This window comes from Enhydra lutris, unplaced genomic scaffold, assembly GCF_002288905.1.
Source record: "Enhydra lutris kenyoni isolate GAN:26980312 unplaced genomic scaffold, ASM228890v2 scaffoldscaffold28, whole genome shotgun sequence".
NCBI lineage: Eukaryota > Metazoa > Chordata > Mammalia > Carnivora > Mustelidae > Enhydra > Enhydra lutris.
This window is the reverse complement of record NW_019154112.1, coordinates 22,809,904-22,835,250: the sequence shown is the minus strand read 5'-3', so window position 1 is coordinate 22,835,250 and position 25,347 is coordinate 22,809,904. Positions and strand designations below refer to the sequence as shown.

At 35.7% G+C, this 25,347-nt stretch overlaps 1 protein-coding gene across 1 annotated transcript in view; it reads left to right on the top strand.

The window, feature by feature from the left end:
• The window catches only part of LOC111152354 (tubulointerstitial nephritis antigen), an 89,628-nt gene that overhangs the window by 5,223 nt on the left and 59,058 nt on the right, over nucleotides 1-25,347 (top strand). Inside the window, exons 2-4 of the mRNA XM_022510863.1 lie at nucleotides 9,026-9,089; nucleotides 9,744-9,833; nucleotides 14,778-14,892. Coding sequence (XP_022366571.1) covers nucleotides 9,026-9,089; nucleotides 9,744-9,833; nucleotides 14,778-14,892 — 269 coding nt within the window. The remainder of the gene's footprint in view (nucleotides 1-9,025; nucleotides 9,090-9,743; nucleotides 9,834-14,777; nucleotides 14,893-25,347) is intronic.

Sequence of the window (25,347 nt, the reverse complement as noted above, 5' to 3'; positions counted from 1 at the left end):
AACAGTGTAGGAGGGTTCCCCTTTCTCTGCATCCTCACCAGCATCTGTTGTTTCCTGAGTTGTTAATTTTAGCCATTCTGATTGGTGTGAGTGGTATCTCACTGTGGTTTTGATTTGTATTTCCCTGATGCTGAGTGATGTTGAGCACTTCTTCATGTGTCTGTTGGCCATCTGGATGGGTATTCTTTCTGCTTTGTCGAAGATTAGTTGACCGTAGAGTTGAGGGTCAATTTCTGGGTTCTCTATTCTGTTCCATTGATCTATGTGTCTGTTTTTGTGCCAATACCATATTGTCTTGATGATTACAGCTTGGTAATAGAGCTTGAATTCTGGAATTGTGATGCCGCCAACTTTGGCTTTCTTTTTCAACATTTCTCTGGATATTTGGGTTTTTTTCTGGTTCCATATAAATTTTAGGATTATTTGTTCCATTTCTTTGAAAAAAATGGATGGGATTTTGATAGGGATTGCATTGAATGTGTAGATTGCTTTAGGTAGCATAGACATTTTCACAATATTTGTTTTTCCAATCCATGTGCAAAGAACGTTTTTCCATTTCTTTGTATTCCTCAATTTCTTTCATGAGTACTTCATAGTTTTCTGAGTACAGATTCTTTGCCTCTTTGGTTAGGTTTATTCCTAGGTATCTTATGGGTGCAATTGTAAATGGGATCGACTCCTTAATTTCTCTTTCTTCTGTCTTGTTGTTGGTGTATAGAAATGCAACTGATTTCTGTGCATTGATTTTATATCCTGACACTTTACTGAATTCCTGTATGAGTTCTGGCAGTTTTGAAAAGGAGTCTTTTGGGTTTTCCACATAAAGTATCATAGCTTCTGCAAAGGGTGAGAGTTTGACTTCTCTTTGACGATTTGGATGCCTTTAATTTCTGTTTGTTGTCTGATTGCTGAGGCTAGGACTTCTAGTACTATGTTGAATAGCACTGGTGATAGTGGACAGCCCTGCTGTGTTCCTAACCTTAGGGGAAAAGCTCTCAGTTTTTCCCCATTGAGAATGATATTCGCTGTGGGTTTTTCATAGATGGCTTTGATGATATTGAGGTATGTATCATACACTTTGAAGAGTTTTGACCATGAAAGGATGCTGTACTTGGTCAAATGCTTTTTCAGCATCTATTGAGAGTATCATGTGGTTCTTGTTCTTTTATTAAAGTATTTTATCACATTGATTGATTTGTGGATGTTGAACCAATCTTGAAACCAGGAGGAAATCCCACTTGGACATGGCAAGTAATCATTTTAATGTATTGTTGGAGACTACTGGCTAGTATTTTGGTGAGAATTTTTGCATCTGTGTTCATCAGGGATATCGGTCTGTAATTCTTCTTTTTAATTGGGTCTTTGGTTTTGGGATTAAGGTAATGCTGGCCTCATAAAATGAGTTTGAAAGTTTTCCTTCCATTACTATTTTTTGGAAAAGTTTCAGAAGAATAGGTATTAATTCTTCTTTAAATGTTTGGTAGAATTCCCCTGGGAAGCCATCTGTCCCTGGGCTCTTGTTTGTTGGGAGATTTTTGATGATACTGATTATGGGTCTGTTCAGGTTTTCCATTTCTTCCTGGTTTAGTTTTGGTAGTTTATATGTCTCTAGGAATGCATCCATTTCTTCCAGATTGTCAAATTTGCTGGTGTATAGTTGCTCATAATATGTTTTTTTTTATAATTGTTTGTATTTCTTTGGTGTTGGTTTTAATCTTTCCTATTTCATTCATAATTTTATTTATTTGGGTCCTTTCTCTTTTCTTTTTGATAAGTCTGGCCAGGGTTTGTCAATCTTATTAATTCTTTCAAGGAACAATCTCCTAGTTTTGTTGATTTGTTCTACTGTTCTTTTGGCTTCTATTTCATTGATTTATGCTCTGATTTTTATTATTCTCTTCTCCTGCTGGGTTTGGGCTTTCTTTGCTTTTCTTTCTGCAGCTCCTTTAAGTGTACAATTAGGTTGTGTACTTGAGACCTTTCTTGTTTCTTGAGAAAGGCTTGTATCAATATATACTTTCCTCTTTGGGCTGCCTTTGCTGTGTCCCAAAGATTTTGAACAGTTGTGTTTTCATTATCATTTGTCTCCATGAATTTTTCAATTCTTCTTTAATTTCCTGATTGACCCATTCATTCTTTAATAGGATGCTCTTTATCTTCCATATATTTGAGTTCTTTCTAACTTTCCTCTTGTGGTTGAGTTCTAGTTTCAAAGCATTGTGGTCTGAAAATATGCAGGGAATGATCCCAGTCTTTTGGTACCATTTGAGACCTGATTTGTGACCCAGGTTGTGATCAATTCTGCAGAATGTTCCATGTGCATTAGAGAAGAATGTGTATTATGTTGTTTTGGGATGGAATGTTCTGAATATGTCTGTGATGTCCATCTGGTCCAGTGTGTCATTTAAAGCCTTTATTTCCTTGTTGAACTTTGGCTTGGATAATCTGTCGATTTCAGTGAAGGGGTGTCAAAGTCCCTAACTATTATTGTATTATTGTTGATGTGTTTCTTTGATTCCATTATCAATTGGTTTATATAGTTGGCTGCTCCCGTGTTAGGGGTATAGATATTTAAAATCATTAGATTTTCTTGTTTGACAGACCCTTTAAATATGATATAGTGTCATTCCTCATCTCTTATTATGGTCTTTGGCTTAAAAATCTAATTTGTCTGATATAAGGATTGCCACCCCAGCTTTCTTTTGACATCCATTACAATGGTAAATTATTTCCCAACCCCCTCACTTTCAGTGGTGTCTTTGGGTCTAAAATGAGTTTCTTATAAATAGTGTATTGATGCGTCTTATTTTTTTTTTTTATCCATTCTGATATGCTGTGTCTTTTGATTGGGACATTTAGCCCATATACATTCAGGTTAACTATTGGAAGATATGAATTTAGTGCCATTGTACAGGCACCCTACAGTGCCTGTAAGGTGACTGTTATTGTATATTGTCTCTGTTCCTTTCTGGTCTACTACTTTAAGGCTGTCTCTTTGCTTAGAGGACCCCTTTCAATAGTTCCTGTAGGGCTGGTTGGGTGTTTGCAAATTCTTTTTAGTTTGTCCTGAAAGCTTTTTTATCTGTCCTTCTATTTTCAATGATAGCCTAACTGGATATAGTATTCTTGGCTGCATATTTTCCTCTTTTAGTACTCTGTATATATCATACCAGTTCTTTCTGGCCTGCCAGTTCTCTGTGGATAAGTCTGCTGCCAATCTAATATTTCTACCACTGTATGTTACAGACTTCTTGTCCTGAGCGGCTTTCAGTATTTTCTCTTTGTCACTAAGACTTGTAAGTTTTAGTATTAGATGAAGGGGGGGGTGGACCTATTTTTATTGATTTTGAGGGGGGATTCTCTGTGCCTACTGGATTTTGTTGCTTGTTCCCTTTGCCATATTAGCAGAATTCTTTACTATAATCCACTCCGATATACCTTCTGCTCCTTTCTTTCTTTCTTCTTCTTCTGAAATCCCAATTATTCTAATATTGTTTCATATTATGGTATCACTTATCGCTTGAATTCTCCCTTCATGGTCCAGTAGTTGTTTGTCTTTCTTTTGCTCAGCTTCTTTATTCTCCATCATTTGGTCTTCTAAATCACTAATTCTCTCTTCTGCCTCATTTAACCTAGCAGTAAGAGACTCCATTTTTTATTGCACCTCATTAATAGTTTTTTTGATTTCAACTTTGTTAGATTTTAGTTCTTTTATTCCTTCAGAAAGGGATTTTATTTCTCCAGAAAGGGATTCTCTAATATTTTCCATGCCTTTTTTGAGCCCAGCTAGCACCTTGATAATCATCTTTCTGAACTCTAGTTCCAACATATTACCAATGTCTGTATTGATTAGGTCCCTAGCCCTCAGTATTGCCTCTTGTTCCTTTTTCTTTTCTTTTCTTTTCTTTTTTTTTTTTTTTTGTGGTGAGTTTTCCACCTTGTCATTTTATCCAGATAAGAATATATGAATGATAGAATAAAATACTAAAAGGGTGGCAAATACCTCCCCCCAAATATACATTACCCAAATCAGAAGAGACCTGAAACTGAGGGAGAAGAAAGGGGGAGGGGTTTTAGATTGGTGAATAGAATAGAGACACCCACTTGATTTGGGGTGCATTCTGCTCTCTTAGAAGAGATCATGACCTGAGCCGAAGGCAGAGGCTTTAACCCGCTGAGCCACCCAAGCGCCCCTGCTCTCTTAGAAGAAACTACCTCCCAAAATTTTAAAGAAAGAAAAACTTATATATATATATATATATATATATATATATATATATATATATATATACACACACACACACAAAAATAAGTGTAAACAAGATGAAGGGATGGAATATGAGTGTAAAGATGAAAAAAAGATTCTAAAAGAGGAATTGATAAGATAAGTTTGCTAGAAAAAGAAAATAAAAAGAGGAGAGAATGTGATCTGGCTGAGAGTAGAACAAAGCCATGTGCTAGATTTAGGGTATATTTTGATCCATTAGAAGAACTTGTATCCCAAAATTTTAAAGAAAAAAAAAAACCCTATATGTATACAAAAAATGAAGGTATAAAATATGACTATAATGATGAAAATTAAGAAAAATTTTTACAAAGGCATTGTTAAAATAAAATAGTTTAAAAACATTAAAAGAGGAAAGAGGACAATTTAAAAAAATAGAAAAAGAAAAAAATAAAATAAAATAAAAAAAAAAAACAAACCTTAACTTTGCAAGACTTAAGAATCATATGCCATGAATTCTATGTGCTGCTTTCCCCAGCTCTGGAGTTCCATAGTTCTTGTTGATTGGTGAACTTGGTCTTGGCTGGATCTTCTCACTGATCTTCCGGGAAGGGGCCTGTTGCAGTGATTCTCAAATGTCTTTGCCCGAGGTGGCACCACGCTTGCCAGGGGTCAGTTTAAGTAATCTGCTCATGTTTGCTTTCAGTAGCTTTTGTTCTCTGAATGCTTTCTATAGAGCTTTGGAGAATAAGAATGAACATGGCAACCTCCCAATCTCCAGCCAGGAAGAGCTGAGAGATCGGGGCCCCACTCCTCAATGAACACTCAGAGACAAGCAGTCAGTCCTTCCCATCTCCCTGGTCTCCGGCTGCACTATGAGTTCACCAGGCCTTCTATCTCTGGTGCACTGCCCCATTTGGAGTCTCCAAATCCAGCAGATTCCTGCCATGTGCTCCCACGCCACTCCTCCTGGAGGAGGAAGGAGGGGGGTCTCCTCGGATCTGCCACTTGTGGGGTCCCTGCTCAAAGAGAAGTGGTCTGATTGTGCGTCAGATCGTGGTTTAAGGTAATGCTGAGCTGAGAACGCACTCCTTGGCTCCTCTCTGTAGCCGGCTTCCCTGCTTCAATACCTGGAAGCTTTGTCACCTTCAGACACCCTTGATCTTTCTGTGGCCCCGCAGGTCCTGAGACCACACTTTCCCCACAAGGGCTTCACATCCACTTAGCCTCTGGAGCAATAATCCTCAGTGGAGCAGACTTCTAGAAGTTCTGATTTTGTGCTCCACTGATCTACCGCTTGCTGGGAGCTGACACCTCCCCCCATGGTCTATCTTCTCATTGCTTCAGATTCATTTCTCCACATGTCCTAACTTCCAGAAAGTGATCCATTTTCTGTTCCTAGAATTGCTGCACTTCTTCTCTTCTATCTCCTGTTCAGTTTGTAGGTGCTTGGAATGGTTTGATAACTATCTAGCTGAACTCCTGGGACCCAATGATATTTCAGTCTGCTACTCCTCCACCATCTTGCTTCCTTCTCCTGCCTTTTTTTTTTTTTTTAATGTATGTTACTATCTCTCAAATTTGTGCTCCAGATTTGACTTAACTCTGGACTTCCATAAACTACTCTACTTGACATTCTCCACTAGGATGTCTCACCTAGATTTAATCCATATCTAAAATATGAGAGCAGACCTCTTGATTTCTTGCCAACAAACCTGTTCCTTATTTCAGCGATAACTTCACTGCCCCTCTATAACTCAAGCTAAAATTCCAGTGAGACCTGCTTAATTCCTCTTTCTCCTCATTCCCCAAACTCAGTCTGTGAGCAAGTTCCATTGCTTTACCTCCAAGTTACATCCATCCACTGCTCTCCCCATTACTACTATTATGAAAATCCTTCATTCCACTGGGAGCCTAGCCCCATTCAGCACGAGGTAAGTGACGAGGGCAGAGACATTTTCAGTAAGGCCTTAGAGGTTACTGTAAGAAGTTGAGTTTAAGAAGGGGCAAATGTGCCCCAATATTCATAGCAATATCCATAATAGCCAAACTATGGAAGGAGCTGGTCCCTTTAAGAGATGAATGGATAGGGGCGCCTGGGTGGCTCAGTGGGTTAAGCCTCTACCTTCGGCTCAGGTCATGATCTCAGGGTCCTGGGATTGAGCCCCGCATCGGGCTCTCTGCTCAGCAGGGAGCCTGCTCCCCCACCCCCTGCCTGCCTCTCTGCCTACCTGTGATCTCTCTCTCTCTGTCAAATAAATAAATAAAATCTTAAAGAAAAAGAGATGAATGGATAAAGAAGATATGGTCCATATCTACAATAGAATATTACTCAGCCATCAGAAGGGATGAATACCCACCATTTGCATTGACAAGGATGGAACTGGAGAGGATTATTTGAAGTGAAATAAGTCAAGCAGAGAAAGACAATTATCATATGGTTTCACTTATATGTGGAACATAAGGAATAGCATACAGGACATTAGGAGAAGGAAGGGAAAAGTGAAGGGGGGATGGAATCAGAGGGAGAGATGTACGATAAGAGACTATGGATTCTGGGAAACAAACAGGGTTTTAGAGGGGTGGAGGGATGGGTGAGCCTGGTGATGGGTATTAAGGAGGGCACAGATTGCAATGAGCACTGGGTGTGGTGCATAAACAATGAATCATGGAACACTACATCAAAAACTAATGACTTACTGTATGGTGACTAACATAACATAATAATAAAAAAAGAAATTGGGTTTTATTCTAAATTTGATGGGAAATAACTTGAGGATTTTATGTAGGAAGTGACACAACAGAGATTTCAAAAGTCCTCTTTAAATGCTGGGTAGGAAAATGAGGGATACATTGGAACCAGGCAGGAGTAAAGAAAATGACTGGACTATCTGTAACACTCCACTTTGTGAGCCCCTTGAGCAGGCTCAGATGAACTGATTATGCTTTTCATGAAGGAGGGCATGTGGTATGATGAGCACTAGGTGTTACATGCAACTAAGGAATCACTGAACGTTATATCAAAAACTAATGATGTATTATATGTTGGATAATTGAATTTAAATAAAAAAAAGAGGTCAACTTTCAAGTTGATTACAATAATTACAATTACAAGAGATTACAATAAACGCAGTTTCTCATAGTAAACTTTGACTTGATATTAAGGAAGGATGACCAAGAAAGGAAACTTTTGCTAACACTAGACTTAGTACTGGTGATTTGGGTTAGGCCTGGTGATAGCATTCTCTTGACTTTAAAATTATGAGCTAGAGTACAGGTCAGAGAACGGACTTTTTTTTTTTTTTTTCCTCCTTAAGACTTTTGTGATTTCTGTTTCCTTTATCTATATAACTGGTATGTTGGGCAGGGAACATTTATGAGGTCTGATTAAAAAAAAAATCAGCTTTGGTTTTGGCCTCTTCTCTGTCCTTTAAAACCAGTCAGAAAGTACTTTCTTTGACTTTGAAACCTTGAGTTGTTGCATGAATTTTCTGTCACCCCTAGGTAATAAAAGTTTGAGGGTTTCTTTAAGTTCTATAGTAGAAGTTCATTTATTTCAAGTCTCTAATACTGAATAGTAGTTAAAACTCCAGACTTGTTCTAAAGTTAAATCTTTCCCCTTCCCTGAGTTCACCATGTCCAGAAGCCTGTGGTCCAGGAGAAAGGCAGTTTTTGCTTCTCTTCCCATGGTTGTGGAATGTTCAAAAACCTTGGGAAAGAGGTAAATAGATGCAAATTTGTAGAGATTTTATATTCATTAAGCAACATATTGAACTATAAAAACTATATGCTGCAGAGTGGTGGTTGTGAAGTTTTCAATGAAACCATTATTTGAAAAATCAGAGGAGAGCAAATTCCCTAAGTGGCTTTTGTGATATTGTGGCTAGAAGTTAAACCAAGTCCCTTGGAATGATCTCTAAACATGTAGATTTTTCCCTCTGATCATATGAATAAAAAGTTAGGATTTGTTTTGTTTTATTAGACACCACTGATGTGATCTATCAATTACATATTTCTGTTTTCACATGACAAAGTAGTAAATTTTACTACCTTTGTTAAGTCAGAGTGGATTTCAAATCTGTGTGAATTATATTTTTGAAAAGGATTTCCTTTGTAACCAGGGTAATATTTTCACCATATCTTATTGATGGTTTTCATATAATGATAATACACTGTTAGTCCCTTTTAAGTAGTTTATATAATCAGGTAAATTAGTTAACAGCCAGTTTCAGTTCATTGAGAAACATTTGGATTTAGAACACAAATGGTTACTATCTTACTGGTTTCATGAATTTTTCTTCTGATCCAAATTCTTAAGAAAAAATAGAATTTATCTTTAAAAGGTAAATTCAATGAGCTTCACATTTTGGTCCAAAACTTTGAGTTCTTTACTCCTGTCATATACAATGAATCATATTTACTTATGAGACTTGATTAGATTTTTTAAATGAGAAAAGCTATAAATTTATCCAAACATTGTCTTATTTCTCACCTATTTAAACACATAAATTATTTTTTGAGTGTGGTTAGTGATTAATTCTGTGGTAATCAAGTTTTCATGCTTTACAAATCCTCTGTTGGAACATAATATGCAATTTTAAAGATAATAGCTCATGAAACAAGCTTAGAAAAATCCTGTACATAAACCTCGACACAAGCCAGATGTGGATTTTCATCAGAGTGGCACCAAACAGTTTTGCATATTTGAGAAACGAAACAGAATTGTAGGTTTCTTGTGAATGTTGATGCACTTTATCGTTCAATTTAGAATTTTCATTTGTTCAAATGTTGTGTTGACAGGTTGCCTCAGAAATGGCCAACTTTATGAAGAAGGATCAGTAGTTAAAGAAAACTGCAACTCCTGGTAATGAATTTAAGTGGCACAGAACTGAATTCTACTGTCTGTATATGTTTTCTTCAAATAAAAGGAGTATTGTGAAATAAGATGATAAATACAGACAGAATCATAAGTCCTAGGATATTGCATACCTGTAGCTTTATATAAGCATATTTAATGAATGTTGACAAATCTAATCTTAGATATATCTTTCAATGCTAGAGCTTGTTCATGACAGTGACCTTCATCATACAGCAGGCCTGCATGAACTATACCTCTTAATTAAAGCATTCTACAGGCAAGATATACTACAGGCAAACTGTATTTCTTTGATCACAGTAGCTATAGATAAAAGCAGGCTGCTTTCAAATGATTATCCTGCAGAAAGTTTCCAAATACAAATACAAAGATTCTACTGTCTAAATTTTCTTATGTTTTCAAATGTCAGTGGCTGTGTGGTCATTTCACTTATTAATTGCCTGGAGGAGAAGTTAAGAGCATATTGAGTGATAGCTAATGCATATGCTATTATTTTATTTTTGCCAAGAATCAAATAGGCTTATGGCTATCATTAATCAAAGATATGTTTTACACCTTAACAGTGTGCAATTCTGGTTACTAATTCTGTACATCTACTTCGTAAAGGCTAGGCCACTTTTGTAATTTTTTACATCTTTGCAGCACATGCTCAGGACAGCAATGGAAATGTTCCCAGTTTGTCTGCCTTGTTCAACCAGAACTGATTGAACGTGTCAATAATGGAGACTATGGGTGAGCAAAATCTTGCTTTACAGACTTTTTTGGCAGCCCCAGTTACTTTTCAGGCTTCAATCTATTTCCTAACATTTACTTCTAAAAATGGCCATTATTCAAAAGAAAAAATGGGAGAGAAATGGGAAGAGAAGTAGAAAGACATGTGAAATAGGAATGCATGGAAGTAAATATTAAATGATTAAAATTAAAATGCACAAAGAAATGTAGATGGGGTCTTAAAATTACTAGGAAGGAGCATTGTCATGGGGTGAAAGAGGGGAATAGAGGGAGTGTTAGTTTGGATAAATATTTAGACAAGATTAAAAAGTAGGCAAAATTGATTTTTTCAAATAAACCATCTTTCTCCCTCTGGTGTTGCCCTGACCCAGCCGATCAGCTGTCACAGGAGAATCAGACCCTAAGAGGTCAGTATTTAATCTTGATGATTCCCCAAATAGCCAGTCCATCTAGACAATTTCACTGACATGACCTATGTAGCCAGTTTCACTTAGAGTTGAATGGAAAGATAGGGTGAGCCACTTTACTTTGCTTATAAGCTAAATATAGGGCTGATTGACACTTAAACATGGCAAATAATGGTTTAATGCTCTCTGACAGATTAATAAATTAGGTGGCTTCTCCAATTACAAAGAGGGAATAATGATATCAGTACTAACATGGATTTTCTTTACTGAACTGAAAGGAAGAGGGATGGCCTACCTGGTTATCTGCCTCAGGATTGCTCCTTTGCCATTGACCAAATCTCTAGATACCCTCAGAAACATTTTCCACATTCTGGAAAATGTAAGAAGATCTATTATCAAGTAATTATAAAAGTGATGTAATCCTGAAATATATTTTTAAAAATTAAAAGTATCCATTGCTTTCACATAGAAGACCATAAAACAGATATTTCCTAGATTTCCTAGCACAGCCCCTGTCCCCAAAGTATTTTCTTGGAAGACAGGAAATTTAGAAAGTTACATTTTTTTTTTTGACATTAATATTCTTCAAGCATGCTCAATTCCTGTGTATGTGTATACATGTTTACCCAATATTGTAGTTGATAATATGACATTTTAAGTATTTCTAGGGAAAATACATCATAATTTTCTGTGACTAAGTGATACTCAAATAATGAAAAGGACATCAGAGTATGTGTCATCATAAGAAATTATCTGAATCAGGTTCTTAAAATAATTCAAATACTTGACCCATGGAGCACATACTTCCAAGAAGCTCTCAGCAGTCTACTTTTCCACTGTCCCAGAACCTGTGGGAAACCATAGTTGAAGGCAATGTGGAAAAAACACATAAGAACACACAAGCTGGTGGGAATGCTGTCTTCTTTGGAAAGAAGAATTTTCTTGCCATCATTTGTTCACTGTGAGATAACTCTGCAATGAGTTAAGAGGCACAGGCTTTGCCTTTTGTAGCAAACATTGATGACCTTAAAAGGACAGAAAGTGAGGGATAATTGGAGCAAAAGGAAACACCCAATGCCCAAAGAAAAAAAGTTAAGGAAGAGAGACAAGCTGTGAAGAAACAGTAAAACTAAAATTATTTACCAGAGGACAAAAAGGCAGGGGGAGTCCTTGAATTTAAAAGAAAGTTCTGACTCTCAGATATATTCTGGTCCTGATGTTCAAATTGTTTTCATGTGTGAAAATAGAACATACCATTCAATACTTACTGAGTGCTTTTTAAAATAGCCTACATGCAAATATACACAATCTTTGCTTAAAACATTCATTTATCTCATCTTGGTGGCATTTTGGATCCAAATCTTCCTTCATTCTATATAAGTTAATTCAGTGCATATTTATTCCCTGTGTTATTTTTCAGTGCAACCAATAAATATTAACGAAACCGTGTTTCTTTGGTGGCACTGCTGAGGATAGAAATAAATAATTTCTGTCTTACAAGAATTTCCAATCTAGCTGAGCAGTCAACATGTCATCCCTTTGTAAAAGGATTTTTTATGATAGGGCAATATGTAAGTGCCAAATTAGTAGCAAGTAATAATCAGCAAGTTAGTGGAACAAAGGGAGATAGAGAACTGTGCGGGGCAGTAAACCACACCTGAATTTAACAGCTTAAAACCATAAGCCTTTCATTTGTTTACTTTAGTACCTTGACATTGACTTACCTGAAGCTCTTTTCCTGATCTTTCTTGGGGTTCCTCAGATGTCTACAGATATCTGGAGACTCAAATGGGCTTGAATTGTCTAAAGTGGCCTCATTCAGATGCCTGGTAGTTGGTGCTGGTTGTTGGTGGGCTCACGTGTCTCCAGCAGACTGCCTTAGCCCCTCACATAGTACGAGTGTTCTAAGATGGCATGAGGGAGGGCTGCAAAGGGCTTCCCTGTAGGCCTAAGCTCGAAAGATACACAGCATCAATTCTCCTACCTTTTGTTGAGTGAAGCAAGTGACTAGCCCTGCCCACTTTCAATGGTTGGGGAAATAGATTCCACTTCTTGGTGCTAAGAGCCACAGATAATTTGTGGCCATTTTTAATCTGTCACATCTCTAAACTTGATTTTTCTTTTTTTTTTTAATGAACTCAAAACCTAGTCTGTTGGATAAGTTCGCCTTGATGTTTTCACAGGTTTCTCAAATCAACATAACCCAAACCAAAAGTGTTAACCTCTTTGACCTGCCCTTGGTGACTGGCCTTCACCTCTGCCTTGTCAGGCAAGCCAGGAAATTGGAAATTAATTTGATTCTTCTCTCTTCTTCTTTCTCAGCCACTAGTCTCATAATTCCCACACCATAGTTTCTTTCAGATATTTATTTTTTCTACCTCTCTGTTACATTCTAGTGCATTTCTTTATCAAGCCTCATTTGAGATGACCTGATCTTTCTCCCTGTTTCCAGTCTGACCAAACTGCAACCAATTCTTTATGGTTATCACTCTAAATCCAAGCTTTGACTCTGCTGTTCATGGTCTTAAAAATCTTCAGTGATACTCCGTTACTTGTAGAATATCATTATATTCCTTAGCATAAGAAACAGTCTGGCCCAAATGCTTCTTTACTACCTCATTTTTTTATGTTCTTTCCAGCTTCCCTTGGTCTCTCATGGGTTTGGCATTGAACTTACCTGCTCATTCTTAAACATGCTACCCAGCTTCAAACCCATATGCTCTACTCCTGAGTTGCCTTTTTTTCTTTTTTTTTTTTAAAGAATAAATGTCCTTTTTTTTCACATCTGTCCACCAACCTTATTCTCATCCTTCCAGACTGAGCACTAAAGTCACTTTCTGTAATGAAATTATGCCAACCCCTTCAGGCAGAGTTACATTTGAAACCTCTACTCTGACCATACCTTAACCTACTGCTAATAAATGATGCACATTGAAGTCATATCTAGCTTTGCAGTATTTTTAGGGTATGAGCTCCGTGTGGGTAGAGAAATTTACTTATTCTTATGTTTAAAGAGAGAATATGATAAATGAAGAATGTCCAGTAAATGCTAAATTGGATTAAAGGGAAAGTTATGAGTCTTGATCAAAGAGGATGGTATAGAGTGGTAGTCCCTTCATAATTTTTTTAAGCATAAGTCACCGTAAAACATGCATCTAACTTTATGATTTAGTGTATACACACAGACACACACACACACACACACACGCACATGAATATCCGTACAAATATGTGCTATACACACACACACCCTGACACGTATAAAAACAGTACTCACCCTCACTATGTGCAATAAGTTCTAATATTTCCTATTATCTCTCCTGTATTCTATTTATTTTTAAAATACTGATTCCTTGCTCACTAAATTAAGTGATTAAATGACCACAAATGTATCTGAATGTTTGAAAACTGCTAGGGTAGAGCACGAAAAACATACTTCCTTGATGTCATGGCTTTGCCTAAGGCTGGTCCTGATGGTCTCTTATAAATCCTGCAAAATTTAACAAAGTCAGCATTTTCCTTTGGTGATGGAGATTATACTCTTAAAATTGTGGCTCCAAGTTGCTTAGGATTTTGTAATCTAACAGATTCTTAGAAAAGCGTGAATTTGCTAGTCATATTATTGAAAATCAAACGTATCTTCAAGCATTCATGAAAGTCTATCACAATATAAGCAATTTTGGTAATTAACTAACAGGATTAAGTTTAGATTTGACTTAAGTACTGAAAATATATTGTTCTCAAGTTGTAAATAATTCAAACAAGTGATGATTAAAGTACTTTCATCTTTCTCATCTACTCTCATCCCTTCAGAAATTTTTTGTTGGATTTAAATGTCAGTGTTAGAAAACAAAGCTCCTTTTCCTATGTAGGGCCACAAACCCTGTCTCTAAAAAATATGTGCTTTTAAGTATCTAATTTCACATTAATTGAATTTGTATCATCACTAATAATAACTGAGATTATTGAGCACTTAACACAAATTAACTCTTTAATATATGATAGAATATTCCAGTATTTAAATAAATTAATTCAGTACAATTAATTAGCACTGATGTAATCTTCTTAAGTATAACTATTTTATCCCCAGTTTTTCACAGATACTTCCTTTTACATGGTCAAGTTCTTTTCAGATCTAAATTATACATAAAACAATTACCCTATTTATCTATAAGTGCATTTCTATACATTCAAGCTTCTTTCTAAAATGCATTTAATGACATTTAAAAGATTACACAGATTAGCCTTTTGCCATTTAATCCCTTATAATATGTAAAGATTCCATATTCTTATATTTAGTCTATATTGATATAGCCTTAGGTTCCTCATATAAGTCATTAAAATAATTGGAAGAGACCTAATTTAGGAAGAGTGGCTCATAGGCTTTCCTGTTAAATAATCATACATTCTTTATATAAAGAATATCTATCTGATAGTAATTCTAATTTTGTATAACTTCAGAAATATAAACAGACATTATTTATAAAAGTGATATTGCATAATGTGTACCAATTTTTCTCTTTCATTTGTAAGGCAGATGGACAGCCCAGAACTATAGCCAGTTCTGGGGAATGACTCTGGAAGAAGGTTTCAAGTACCGTCTTGGGACCCTGCCACCTAGCCCCATGCTTCTCAGTATGAATGAAATGACAGTAAGTGGCCTCTCTGTCTGACTCAAATGTGTGTGTGTTTGTACAGGTATGTTTTTGTGTGCATTTAAAGAAATTTTAAATAACTAAAATAGTGGGTTTTGAGCTTTTGGAAATGTAATTTTTTCATATAAATAAAAAACCTTCCACCAAAATGGTTGTTATCTTCCCTGAACATTTCATGTGAACTTTGAAGTTCACCAGTGTCAATTAGATGAAGTGTCCTGTCTTCAAGAATGATTGTGTTCCTTTATACTGCTCATGATTTCTTAGAAATTCCTATTTCTGATTATTGGCTGTTTAGTGACCCAATGCACAAGCAACTTATCAGTTGTCCTTATTTTTCTTTCTTAAGTAAACATAGTTATTTTTTTAATTCATCCAAACAAAATTGTGCTGTCTTTGGGCTATCCATTTTCATATAAGGCTAAGAGAAATGCCTGTCACTGCAGATGTCTATGCTATGATAATTCATGAAGGTTTATCCTCAAAATTTCCATTACAGGAAAACCTTCAAATTTTGCCGGGTGACCTCACAAACTCCCTCATGAAATTTCAGCATTTCCTATACTCTTATGTTTTATACTATTGTATTGGCTTTCCATTTCATTTTTAGGAGATGTTATCATCCCATAATGGGTATCTGGTATAAAGAGACTTCTATCTCTCTAGTATGACAATCCTCTAACTCATAGAGCTGAAATTTGACCACCATATGTGTAGTGTCCCAGGCACACATCTTGCCGGTTGGGATGTTGACAGTATTCAAGGCCTAGTTCAAATGCCCAAGCCTAAGCGGTGCTCACAGATGGTGGGAGTGCAGCCTCTTCTCTTTACAATGCAGGCTTTAGGTCCTGGCTGCCTGGAAGCTCCCAGTGACTCCAAAGCAAGCAGGGTTGTTGTTTGCCATTGGATGAGTTGTAAATCTACAACTTTCTTGTGAAGCATTTAATGTACTTTGCTTTCCAGAGATGTAATCCCCCGACTTATTATACCAATTCAAAGTGCAGTAGCAGGGCCTGCTAAATTATAACCAGTATCAGAAAAGATCATAATAGCTGCCATATATCGAAGAGATGTGTGTTAAGCGCTCTTATAAGCACTTTCATACATTATCTCATCTAATTCCCATAGCAGCTTAATGTAGTGGGTACTATAATGATTCCCATTTTAAAGATGAGAAAATTGAGATTGAGAGAGGTTAAGTCACATTGAGATTGGGAAAAGTGAAAAGCCACCGCAGAATTACTTAAAGTGCAGAGTCAGGACATCTTAAAACATCTGCTCCCAAAAATAGTCCCTAGAGTTCCAGTAGAATCTTTTAGCCTTGGCCAACACAGGTTCAAAAGGGCAAAAAAGCAAAGCTAACTTTATGAAATGATCAGCTTAGATATACTCTTGGATCTTTCCTAGAACCAGTAAAATATAAAATCTTTAGAGATATGGCTTGGATTCATGGTTTTTAGTGACCTAATTATACGATCAATTGGAAGAGTTATTATTATTACTATTTTTTTTTCTGGCTGCTTTCTTTTTCATTTTTATTCCCATCTGGGGGAAAAAAAGAGGCAGGATTATTTAAAAAAAGAATAAATTCACTCCCTTTATTAGGATTTCTCTTTCCCTTGCTTTTATTAAGGGCCTCAGTCAGCCAAATACTCATTTGAGTGTTTATACATATTTTCTCTGGATTATTTCTTTTTAAACTTTAATTTTTGCAACCTGGAATATTTTATATTCTAGAGAATATGAGGTTGTCACTCAGCCTGGTATAGAAAAGGAAGTTGAATTCTAATTCAGCATTTATTGGCTGCTAGGGATTTGTTTGTATGAAAGTCTTTCTGGCAATATTAAATGAAAAATCTTAATGATTAATATTTTGGGAGCATTAAAATTGCCAAGTGCTATGAATTAGTGTAATATAGTTGCCAGCTTATTCCAGGACAGCGATAAGGAAAATTTGGCTGATCTGTAAGAGTTCCATTGTCCACTTACAATGTAGGGCAACAAACTAGCTTCTTATTTCTAGGTCATAGTAGCTTGAGGGCTGAGGGTCTTCCAAAAAGTTTCTGAGTGTTAGAGTTGTCCTAATGTCTGGAGATAGAATAAAATCATAAATATAACAATTACTTCCAGGGAGTGAATTGACTTGAACAGGTTGCTACAGAAAGAGGTAAAAAAACATGTTAATTCTTAGCCTGGGGACTACATAGATAATTACCTCAATACAGCAACTTGCCTCAGAGTACAGTGAAAATGAGTTTTATTTCTTTGTAGATATGCTTCTGGGTAACTTTTTCCCTCACTTTTTCCCAACTTTTTCTTTTTTAAATACCATTTTCAAAATAGGATGGTCTATGTATACAGCTGGGGTAGGGAGTTGCCAATAGCTGTAATGATTTTGTTGAGGAACTCCACTGCATTCCTACCCCAAAACATCTTCCTTTCCTTGACTATATTACCTGGATGAGAGTTGGGGTTCATATAATTCTTTATCTGGGTGAGGCAAGATGAGCCATGAATCATTCCTGGTTTCTGAGAAAGCTCTTCTCTTTCCTGGTTGGATTCCTGGTTTCATTCCTTTGTTTAAGTCACTATTCCCATAATGTATTTGCTGAGCATGAGTTAGAGAAATATCAGTAGGCATTGTACACAGAGTTCTATGATCATATAGTTATGAAAAATTTGTTGCATCTATATGAATTTATTAAATTCAAGTGAATATTTGTAGAGTGTGGTTAGTAGCAGTGAAGAATAGAAAGATGTTGATAGTGGAGGATGAAAAAAAGTTAACTTTAGGGTTTTGGGGAGCCCTTCTTGGATGACAATCATAAGTGAGGACAGTCAAAAAGGGAACATAAACTTAATGTTTTCCCTCGGTACAAGTAGAGTACCTGAGAGGAAGTAAAAAAAGGGAAAGAAAGAAGGCTGAGAGGGACATTGTTTGGACCATGGAACTCCTTGATGTGTATGAAGACTCACTTCACCCCCAATGGAGTAATTATGTCTGGTGTCAGGTCAACAAACCTGACTGGCTGGTAAATGCATGCCTATTTTTTTTCCCCCCAAAGGTTTTCTTTTTTGTTTGTTTCAAGTTTTTGTTTAAATACTAGTTAGTTAATAAGATATAGTATAATAGTGGTTTCATGAGTAAAATTTAGTGATTCATCACTCATATATAACATCAGTGCTCATTACAAGTGCCCTCCTTAATACCCAACACCCACTTAGACTATCCCCTGCCTACCTCTCTTCCATCAACCCTCATTTTGTTCTCTATAATTAAGAGTCTCTTATGGTTTGCTTCCTTTTCCTTCCTCTTCCCATTCTCCTTTTTGAAGGTTTTCTTAGTTCGAGATTGTTTAAAGTGATGTCTTGATTGGACAGTTCTGTTCTAAATGTTTCTACACTAAAAGAGTTAAGAACTAGCGGATTAGGAGCCCCCGGGTGGCTCAGTGGGTTAAGTCTCTGACTTTGGCTCAGGTCATGAACCCAGGGTCCTGGGATCGAGCCCCACATCGGGCTTTCTGCACAGTGGGGAGCCTGCTCCCCCACACCCTGCCTGCCTTTCTGCCTACTTGTGATCTCTATCTGTCAAATAAATAAATAGAATCTTAAAAAAAAAAAAAGAACTAATGGATTAATTAACCATTCTCTGGCACTCCACTGAAACTTTGTGTGTTGTTTGGAGAGATTCACAATGGGACTAATTGGGAGCTGGCCATCAGAAGGAATGCAGCTCACCACAAGAAATTCAGATTCTGCCTACTGAGTATTTTGTCTTCTTAAACTACAAAATAGGCTATGACATGATTTGACCCTTATTTCAGTATTTCTCAACATTTGTTCCATGGGCTAGCAATCTTGCAAGATTAGGACTAAAGGTGTCCCATCTGTGGTCAAATAAATTTATGTAATGGTGCATTATATCTTCACACTAGAGCAGAAGTATATTTAGGGATCAATCAGAACTTTCTCAGTGTCTCAGAAAGGAAACAACGGATACAACCAATTATTATGACAGCATGCAAACAAATCTGGCATTGCCTGAGGTCCTTTTGAGCCAGCAGAAACCTCACAGTTGAAGTCTGTTAATAGGCATGTGTGAGCCAGTGTGTTTACCCAAATGGGCACTATTCCATTTACCATGAAGAACATGAGCTCTGGAGCCAGTGCACTTGGGGCTCAGTCTGGTTTTTTCATTTATTGCCTCCATTTTCTCCTCTGTAAAATGATGATGGCAGTAATACCTTGCTCATAGGGTTGTTAGAAGTCCATGAAATGCTGAAAAATAAGTGCTTATTATATACCATATTATATACATATATAACAGAAATGTTATCATATACCATACAAAGTTCTTTCTCCTTTGGATTAACCTTGGGAGAATAGTAGGGTCAATTCCCTACTATTCCTTGCTACTAATTTGGTAAGAAATAAATTATCAAAAGCTTCATCACTTGGAGATTTTTATTTCATAAGGAAAATTATAGCTCTGGATTTATTGGCCCTGATGGCATTTACATATTTCTGATGAACCTGAAAGTTCTACTATGCTCCTAAATCAAATTAAATCATATCAAAAAAAATCAACGGCTTTGTACCTGAGTGTTTTTCCAGGCATAATATTCAAGTGTTTTTGAATTTGGGAGATAACTTTAAGAAGCTTCACTGTGTTATAACCTATTACAAATACTGTGAATATTTTGAATGAAAAATACTATTTTCAAACAGAAATAGAGAAATAAGAGTTCACTTCTATACTTGTCTCAGCTAAAAAAAAGTTTTCAAAATAGTTTTGTTGTTGTTGATTCCCCAGGGAGAACAATGAAGTGAACAAAGCTGTTATAGATGTTTTAAAAACTTTTTCATCCACCTTATAGCTTACTAGTATAACATCTTTTCCCAGTCACCCAAGATGTATGATTTTGGTGAGTTTTAATTGGCATTACTAACACAGGAAAAATAATGTCTTTATGGTTTGTTGGAAACTAAAGTAAAATATTTTGTGTATTATATAATAACTTTTAAAGCCACCAATCATTGAGAATGAGAAATGAAAATTTATTTAATTATTTGAATACTTGATCATTGTCTAGACAATATTCAGTATTGACTGACTGACTAGATTTCTTTCTTTTAAAAAAGTTTATTTATTTATTTGAGAGAGAAAGCACAAGTGGCAGGGAGGGGGAAAGGGAGAAGCAGATTCCCCGATGAGTAGGGAGCCCTAGGACACCTGGCTTGATCCTGGGGCTTGGGGATCATGACCTGAGCTGAAGGCAGATGCTAACCAACTGAGCCACCCAGGTGCCCTTGGATTTATTTCTCTTGTCATCAGTTATAATAAGAGGATTTGATTTTTCCTTTCTGAAGTATGTTTCAATGATAGCAAGTAGTGAGTGATGAGAAGTACCATTGGAAAAAATCAAAGAGAATATTACCATGTGTAGTTTGTAACCTTCCATAGGCTATTGAAAATTTTTTTTGATTAAAAATAATCTACTTGATTCCAAATATGTTTGTCACCTATGTAAATAGAAGCTTCTGTAGCAAATGAAACACTAAGTAGAAATGTGAAGGACACAGTTATATGGTTTGGTTCTTTATATAATATGAAACAAAAATGATCATTTTTCCCATAAAAATGATGTTTAGCTCCCACATACACGAATGTAGGTAAATGGCATCAGGCTTGAGTAATAACTTAATAAAAATGCAGGTGCCGGTGATACTGCAGAAGAAGGGCACAGCCAGATGTCATGGAGTCTGTTTAAGTGTATATTTTCCTCACTTCATCTCAGAATTTTCTTATCTATGTAGGTATGGAGCAAGGGACAGAATAGGATGCCAGTTCTTGCTGTCCATGAATTAAGAGTTTTAGAATTCAAAGATCATTAAAACATGTGCTTATGCCGCCTTTCTCTCCTTCCCAGAATGGAACCCCACACCCTTTGAGAAACTTTAGAAAATATGCACTCTGCCTTACTCCTTATTCAGCCAAACTTTTGGCAGAATGAGCTCATGGCAGTGTCTTATCTCTCACATCAGTTTTTGAGTTTTTAGTTCTCAGTTTTATTTTTCTGTACTAGTTGCAATCTGGTGCGTAACACTGTGGTATAATTGAACATGACTTGAACAACACCGTGGACCTGAATTGATCACTGCAAGGCAAATCTCCAAAAAGAAATGTGAAAATTTATTTTTTTCCTTCTCTGTGAATAAATATTTGGGGCTGTGAAAAAGTAGATTCCTGAGATGATTTGGTGTGTTAATAGAACAAACACCTGTTCCCTGGGTAATTCCCAAACCTGGGTTAGCTAGTCCAGATTACGGTTCTTTCCAGAGCCTGTTCCAGGAAACACTAGTCCTTTGATCTGCTTTACAATCAAAAGGATGTGAAATGAAATGAAACAAGACAAAATAAAATACTTGGCATTGGGTCATGAACATTTAAAACCATGAATATTATTTCTACGTCCTGGAGTCTCACAACACTTAGGTAGATCGTAAAAAAAATATTTCAGTGAGGATGAAACTATATTTAATTTTCAAAACCAGTGTTTCTTAGAACTGTTAGATTAATCAACTCATTCTTTTGTAATTATCTGTTATAATTCCCCTAGAACTAGTGTTCTAAGAAACTCATTTGAGGAAATATCATAGTTCATCAGTTTCTAGATGCTTATTGTCTTCACTTCTTTACACCTCTAGAATTGGGATGTTTCTTATATTTGATGATGTCCTGGCTTCAATGAAATATGGTTTTACCCTAGCAAATTTAATGTCAGATATGTGTGCTATTTTAGTTATGATTAAGCTCATCTGAGAGAGACAAAAATTCAGAATGATAGTGGCTTCAATAACATTGGAATTGGTCTACCACCAACAAGTCTGGAAATAGATGGTCCTCCATTAGAATTGCACTCCATGGTGTTGGAGACCCAGGCTTCTTCCTTTTTGTTGTTCTGTATTCAAGTCTTTATATCCAAGGTCATATCATGGTTCAAGGAGGCTATTCCATGTCTATCTGTAGCTGGAAAATAATTTCTGGTAGCAGGAAAAAATAAATAAATAAATAAAAAGGAATAAAAGTGAGGCGTCATTTGTCTCTTAAGGAAAGTTCTCAGAAACTGCCAATGACACTTCTGCTTATATCCCAGGGGCCAGTACTTAGTAAGGTGGCCACACAGAGAGGAACTGGGCAATGCAGTCATTTTTTTGAGCTGCATTTTGAGCTGCATATGATGAGCTAAAATTGTTATTTCTATGAATAAAGGGAAATCCTATGAAAAGGGGAAGGGTTGGAGAAGAATTAGTACTACCTGCCATAGTATGATCATGAAATATTGATATTTATAGATCATTAAGCAAATTACCCCATAAATAGAAACTAGGGAAATATCCAAGTTAACCCTTCCAGAGTTAAAAACATGAAGATGAATATTGTTGAAGATGAAAAATTCATTTTGCCATCAGCAACCTGAAAATTAATCTTATCCTCTCCAATTAGTTTAGAAGAAATTTAGTTTAGAAGTAGTTTGGAAGAAATTTCTTGGTATTCATGGCCTTGGGTTGTGAAGGGCAGAACAAAATGATATTCTCTGTTGAGTTCTTTTGATTCTCGGGTCACTCTGATTATCCAAATTTAAGTGGAGGAAAGTGCAGCCAGAGATAGAGGCAGTCTCACATGGTGGATATTGTGGAGATATGGGCTCTGAGTAAGAATGTCCAGAATGTCCAGAATTTGACTAGAGTGTTCTCAACTGCTCTATGATTATGTTTGCATTACTCTTTCAGAGATTTTGATTCAACTAAATGCAGAAAGTATGTTAAAAAATTCTTCAGTGTTCACCATTGTCTTTAATTTTTATATTTGCAATATCTTTAATCTCTAATTTTAAATAGAAATATTGAAACTGGGAGACTGTTCATATTTAGCCTCAAATTTGACTAATGTTAATTTGGAAGTACGACTAGATTATGACTGAAATTTTTTGATATTACAGTTACAATAATTAAAAATGACCATATGCCACAGTGTAAATCCTTTTAAAAATAAATTTGTATCTTATTTAAGCCATTGTCATTTTGAAATTTCTGTCACTCTCAGCTGATACTCTTGATTCTTTTGCTTTATTAATCTAACCTTTGGCATACATTCAAAAGTATGTGTTGAAGCCAAATTTGTGTTACCGGTTCCTAAAAGCTATTATTCCATGATGCTTGCCTTTATTTATAAGTCATTAAAAACACTCTTACTTTACAGGGGCATGCAATAATTATGGAATAATGGGATATATAATTTGCTCTTTATTTATTATGTCAGATTATCTGATATCATAAGGCAAATAAAATTACAAGATAGTATATTCCTGTTGATCTTCAAATCCTATGGGCTTATTTTTAGGAAAAGAGGTATTAAATAAGTGATAAAAATTCAGAAAGATCCAATACGTGAGCCTTTTGAATTGGACCTGGCTTAGTGGGTTGATAAATGCTTTGCTTGTTATTTCTCTATTGCCTTATGTTATTAAGAAGGATTAACCATTAGTATTTTTTAAGCAAAAAATCATAAAAACAACAAAAACAGACTGTTTGTATTTATAACAACAAAAACAGATTGCTGATATTTATAATTTAACTTAATGCACCTAAGGAGGAAATATTTTTTTAAGAGATGCAATCTACCAGTTAAGTCTATATTTCTTCATCATTATGAGATATTTATGGAATACCTCCTATGTGCAAAACATTCTGATAGGTTTTGGCATATGGAAGTCAAATTCTAAATAACTCAACCAGGCTGAAATGTGTTTGAAGTAATAGTTGTATTTTTATTGCTTCAATAGAGTAAAAGGAAAATATCCTAGCTATTTTATTAAATTATAAAGTGATAGCATAACAACCAACACTTCACCTGTTTTCCTAGAAACTTGAGACCACTTAGTACTATAAATATTTAGAAGCACACTGATATGGCAATGATAATGAAACTGGAGGTTAGTAATTAACAAGATAGGTGTATTTCCACTGCAGTTGGAAAAGACTCCTTTGGAGAGTGAATCTATCTCTCTGGAACTAACTCTTTGGAGCAGTCAATTTATTCTGCTCCAACTGTAGGTTTCAGCAGTCAGTCCCATGGCTTACAGATCTAACATCACCTGGATTTCTGCATATCATGGATTTCCACAATACTGCTCCTAAAGGTATCATGCAGGCACTCTACTTGATGTGATCTACTTGACATTTTCTATACTTTTTCTATACATTTTCTATACCTTTCTTCCATCATCTAAATAGCAGTGTTTTTAGTAGTTGAACTCAGGATTTAATAACTTTCTTATTGGGTGATAATAGTCTCTTTAAATCAAAACTAAACTCTCTCATTAAAATTCAAATTTATAAATATTTTGGAGGGATATCTTTTCAAGCTGACATGTAAATTCCAAATCTTCCTTTAGTCTCTGAAGCAATTATATACCTGTCAGAAGTAATTTTGTTTGCAAGATACTGGATCAGTAGCCCAACTTGTTTAATGGAATGCATAATCATTAAACTTTTAAACAGGTAAACTTTTAGCTTTTATGGACTTTTTACTTCTGTTGCAAAATATCAGTGTATTTCTAATAAAGAAGGAAATGATAAATGGAGCTTAGTTTTAAGAATTCTAAAACCTGGGTCTGGTTTCATGGGTATTTCTTATTTAACCTTAATGTCATTTAACTTTTAGAAGTTTATCTCCTCATTCATAAAGTAGAGTAAATGATATTTGCCATGATTATATAACATAGAGCTATCAAGAAGATAAAATGTTGAGAAAAAAATGAAAATCTTAAAGCACTCTCAAAAATGATATATGTGAATGTGTGTATAATTAAGTGATAAAAATTAATAAACATAATTTTTATTTTGTTTGAGTCATTATTTATGGAAGTGAAAGTTATCACTCGAGAAAAATTTGGGGAAAAAAACAGGGTATGGTGTTTGAGATCTTCTTTGAGTGACTTGAACGAAGCAAGGCCCTTAACTTTTAATTTACCTTCTTGGAAAGACAGTAGGTGAAACAGATTCTATCAGGACTTGAACATGGTTCTCTGAAGACATAATGGTATTGTACATTTGGCATTCCCACAAAAGCCCCTTTTGGATCTTCAATAATATTTATAATATCAACCAATTCATCCTAGTTTTTTTCATAATGGCCAGGGTAAGTTTGGTTCTTCCTGGACTTCCGAGTGTAGTAATGCATAGTTGCTACAGATGCATTGTTTCGAAATTAATTTCATACAGAATCACACTCTCTAATGTAAGAAGGGACATAAAAGTAAATGTTATTTCTGAGACCAATTTTAATAACCATATTGTTTTTCATATGGATGATGATCCAAACTCTGATTCAAGATGATAGAAACATTGACTAAAATTATTGTGTTGTATGCTAATCCCTCCAAAATT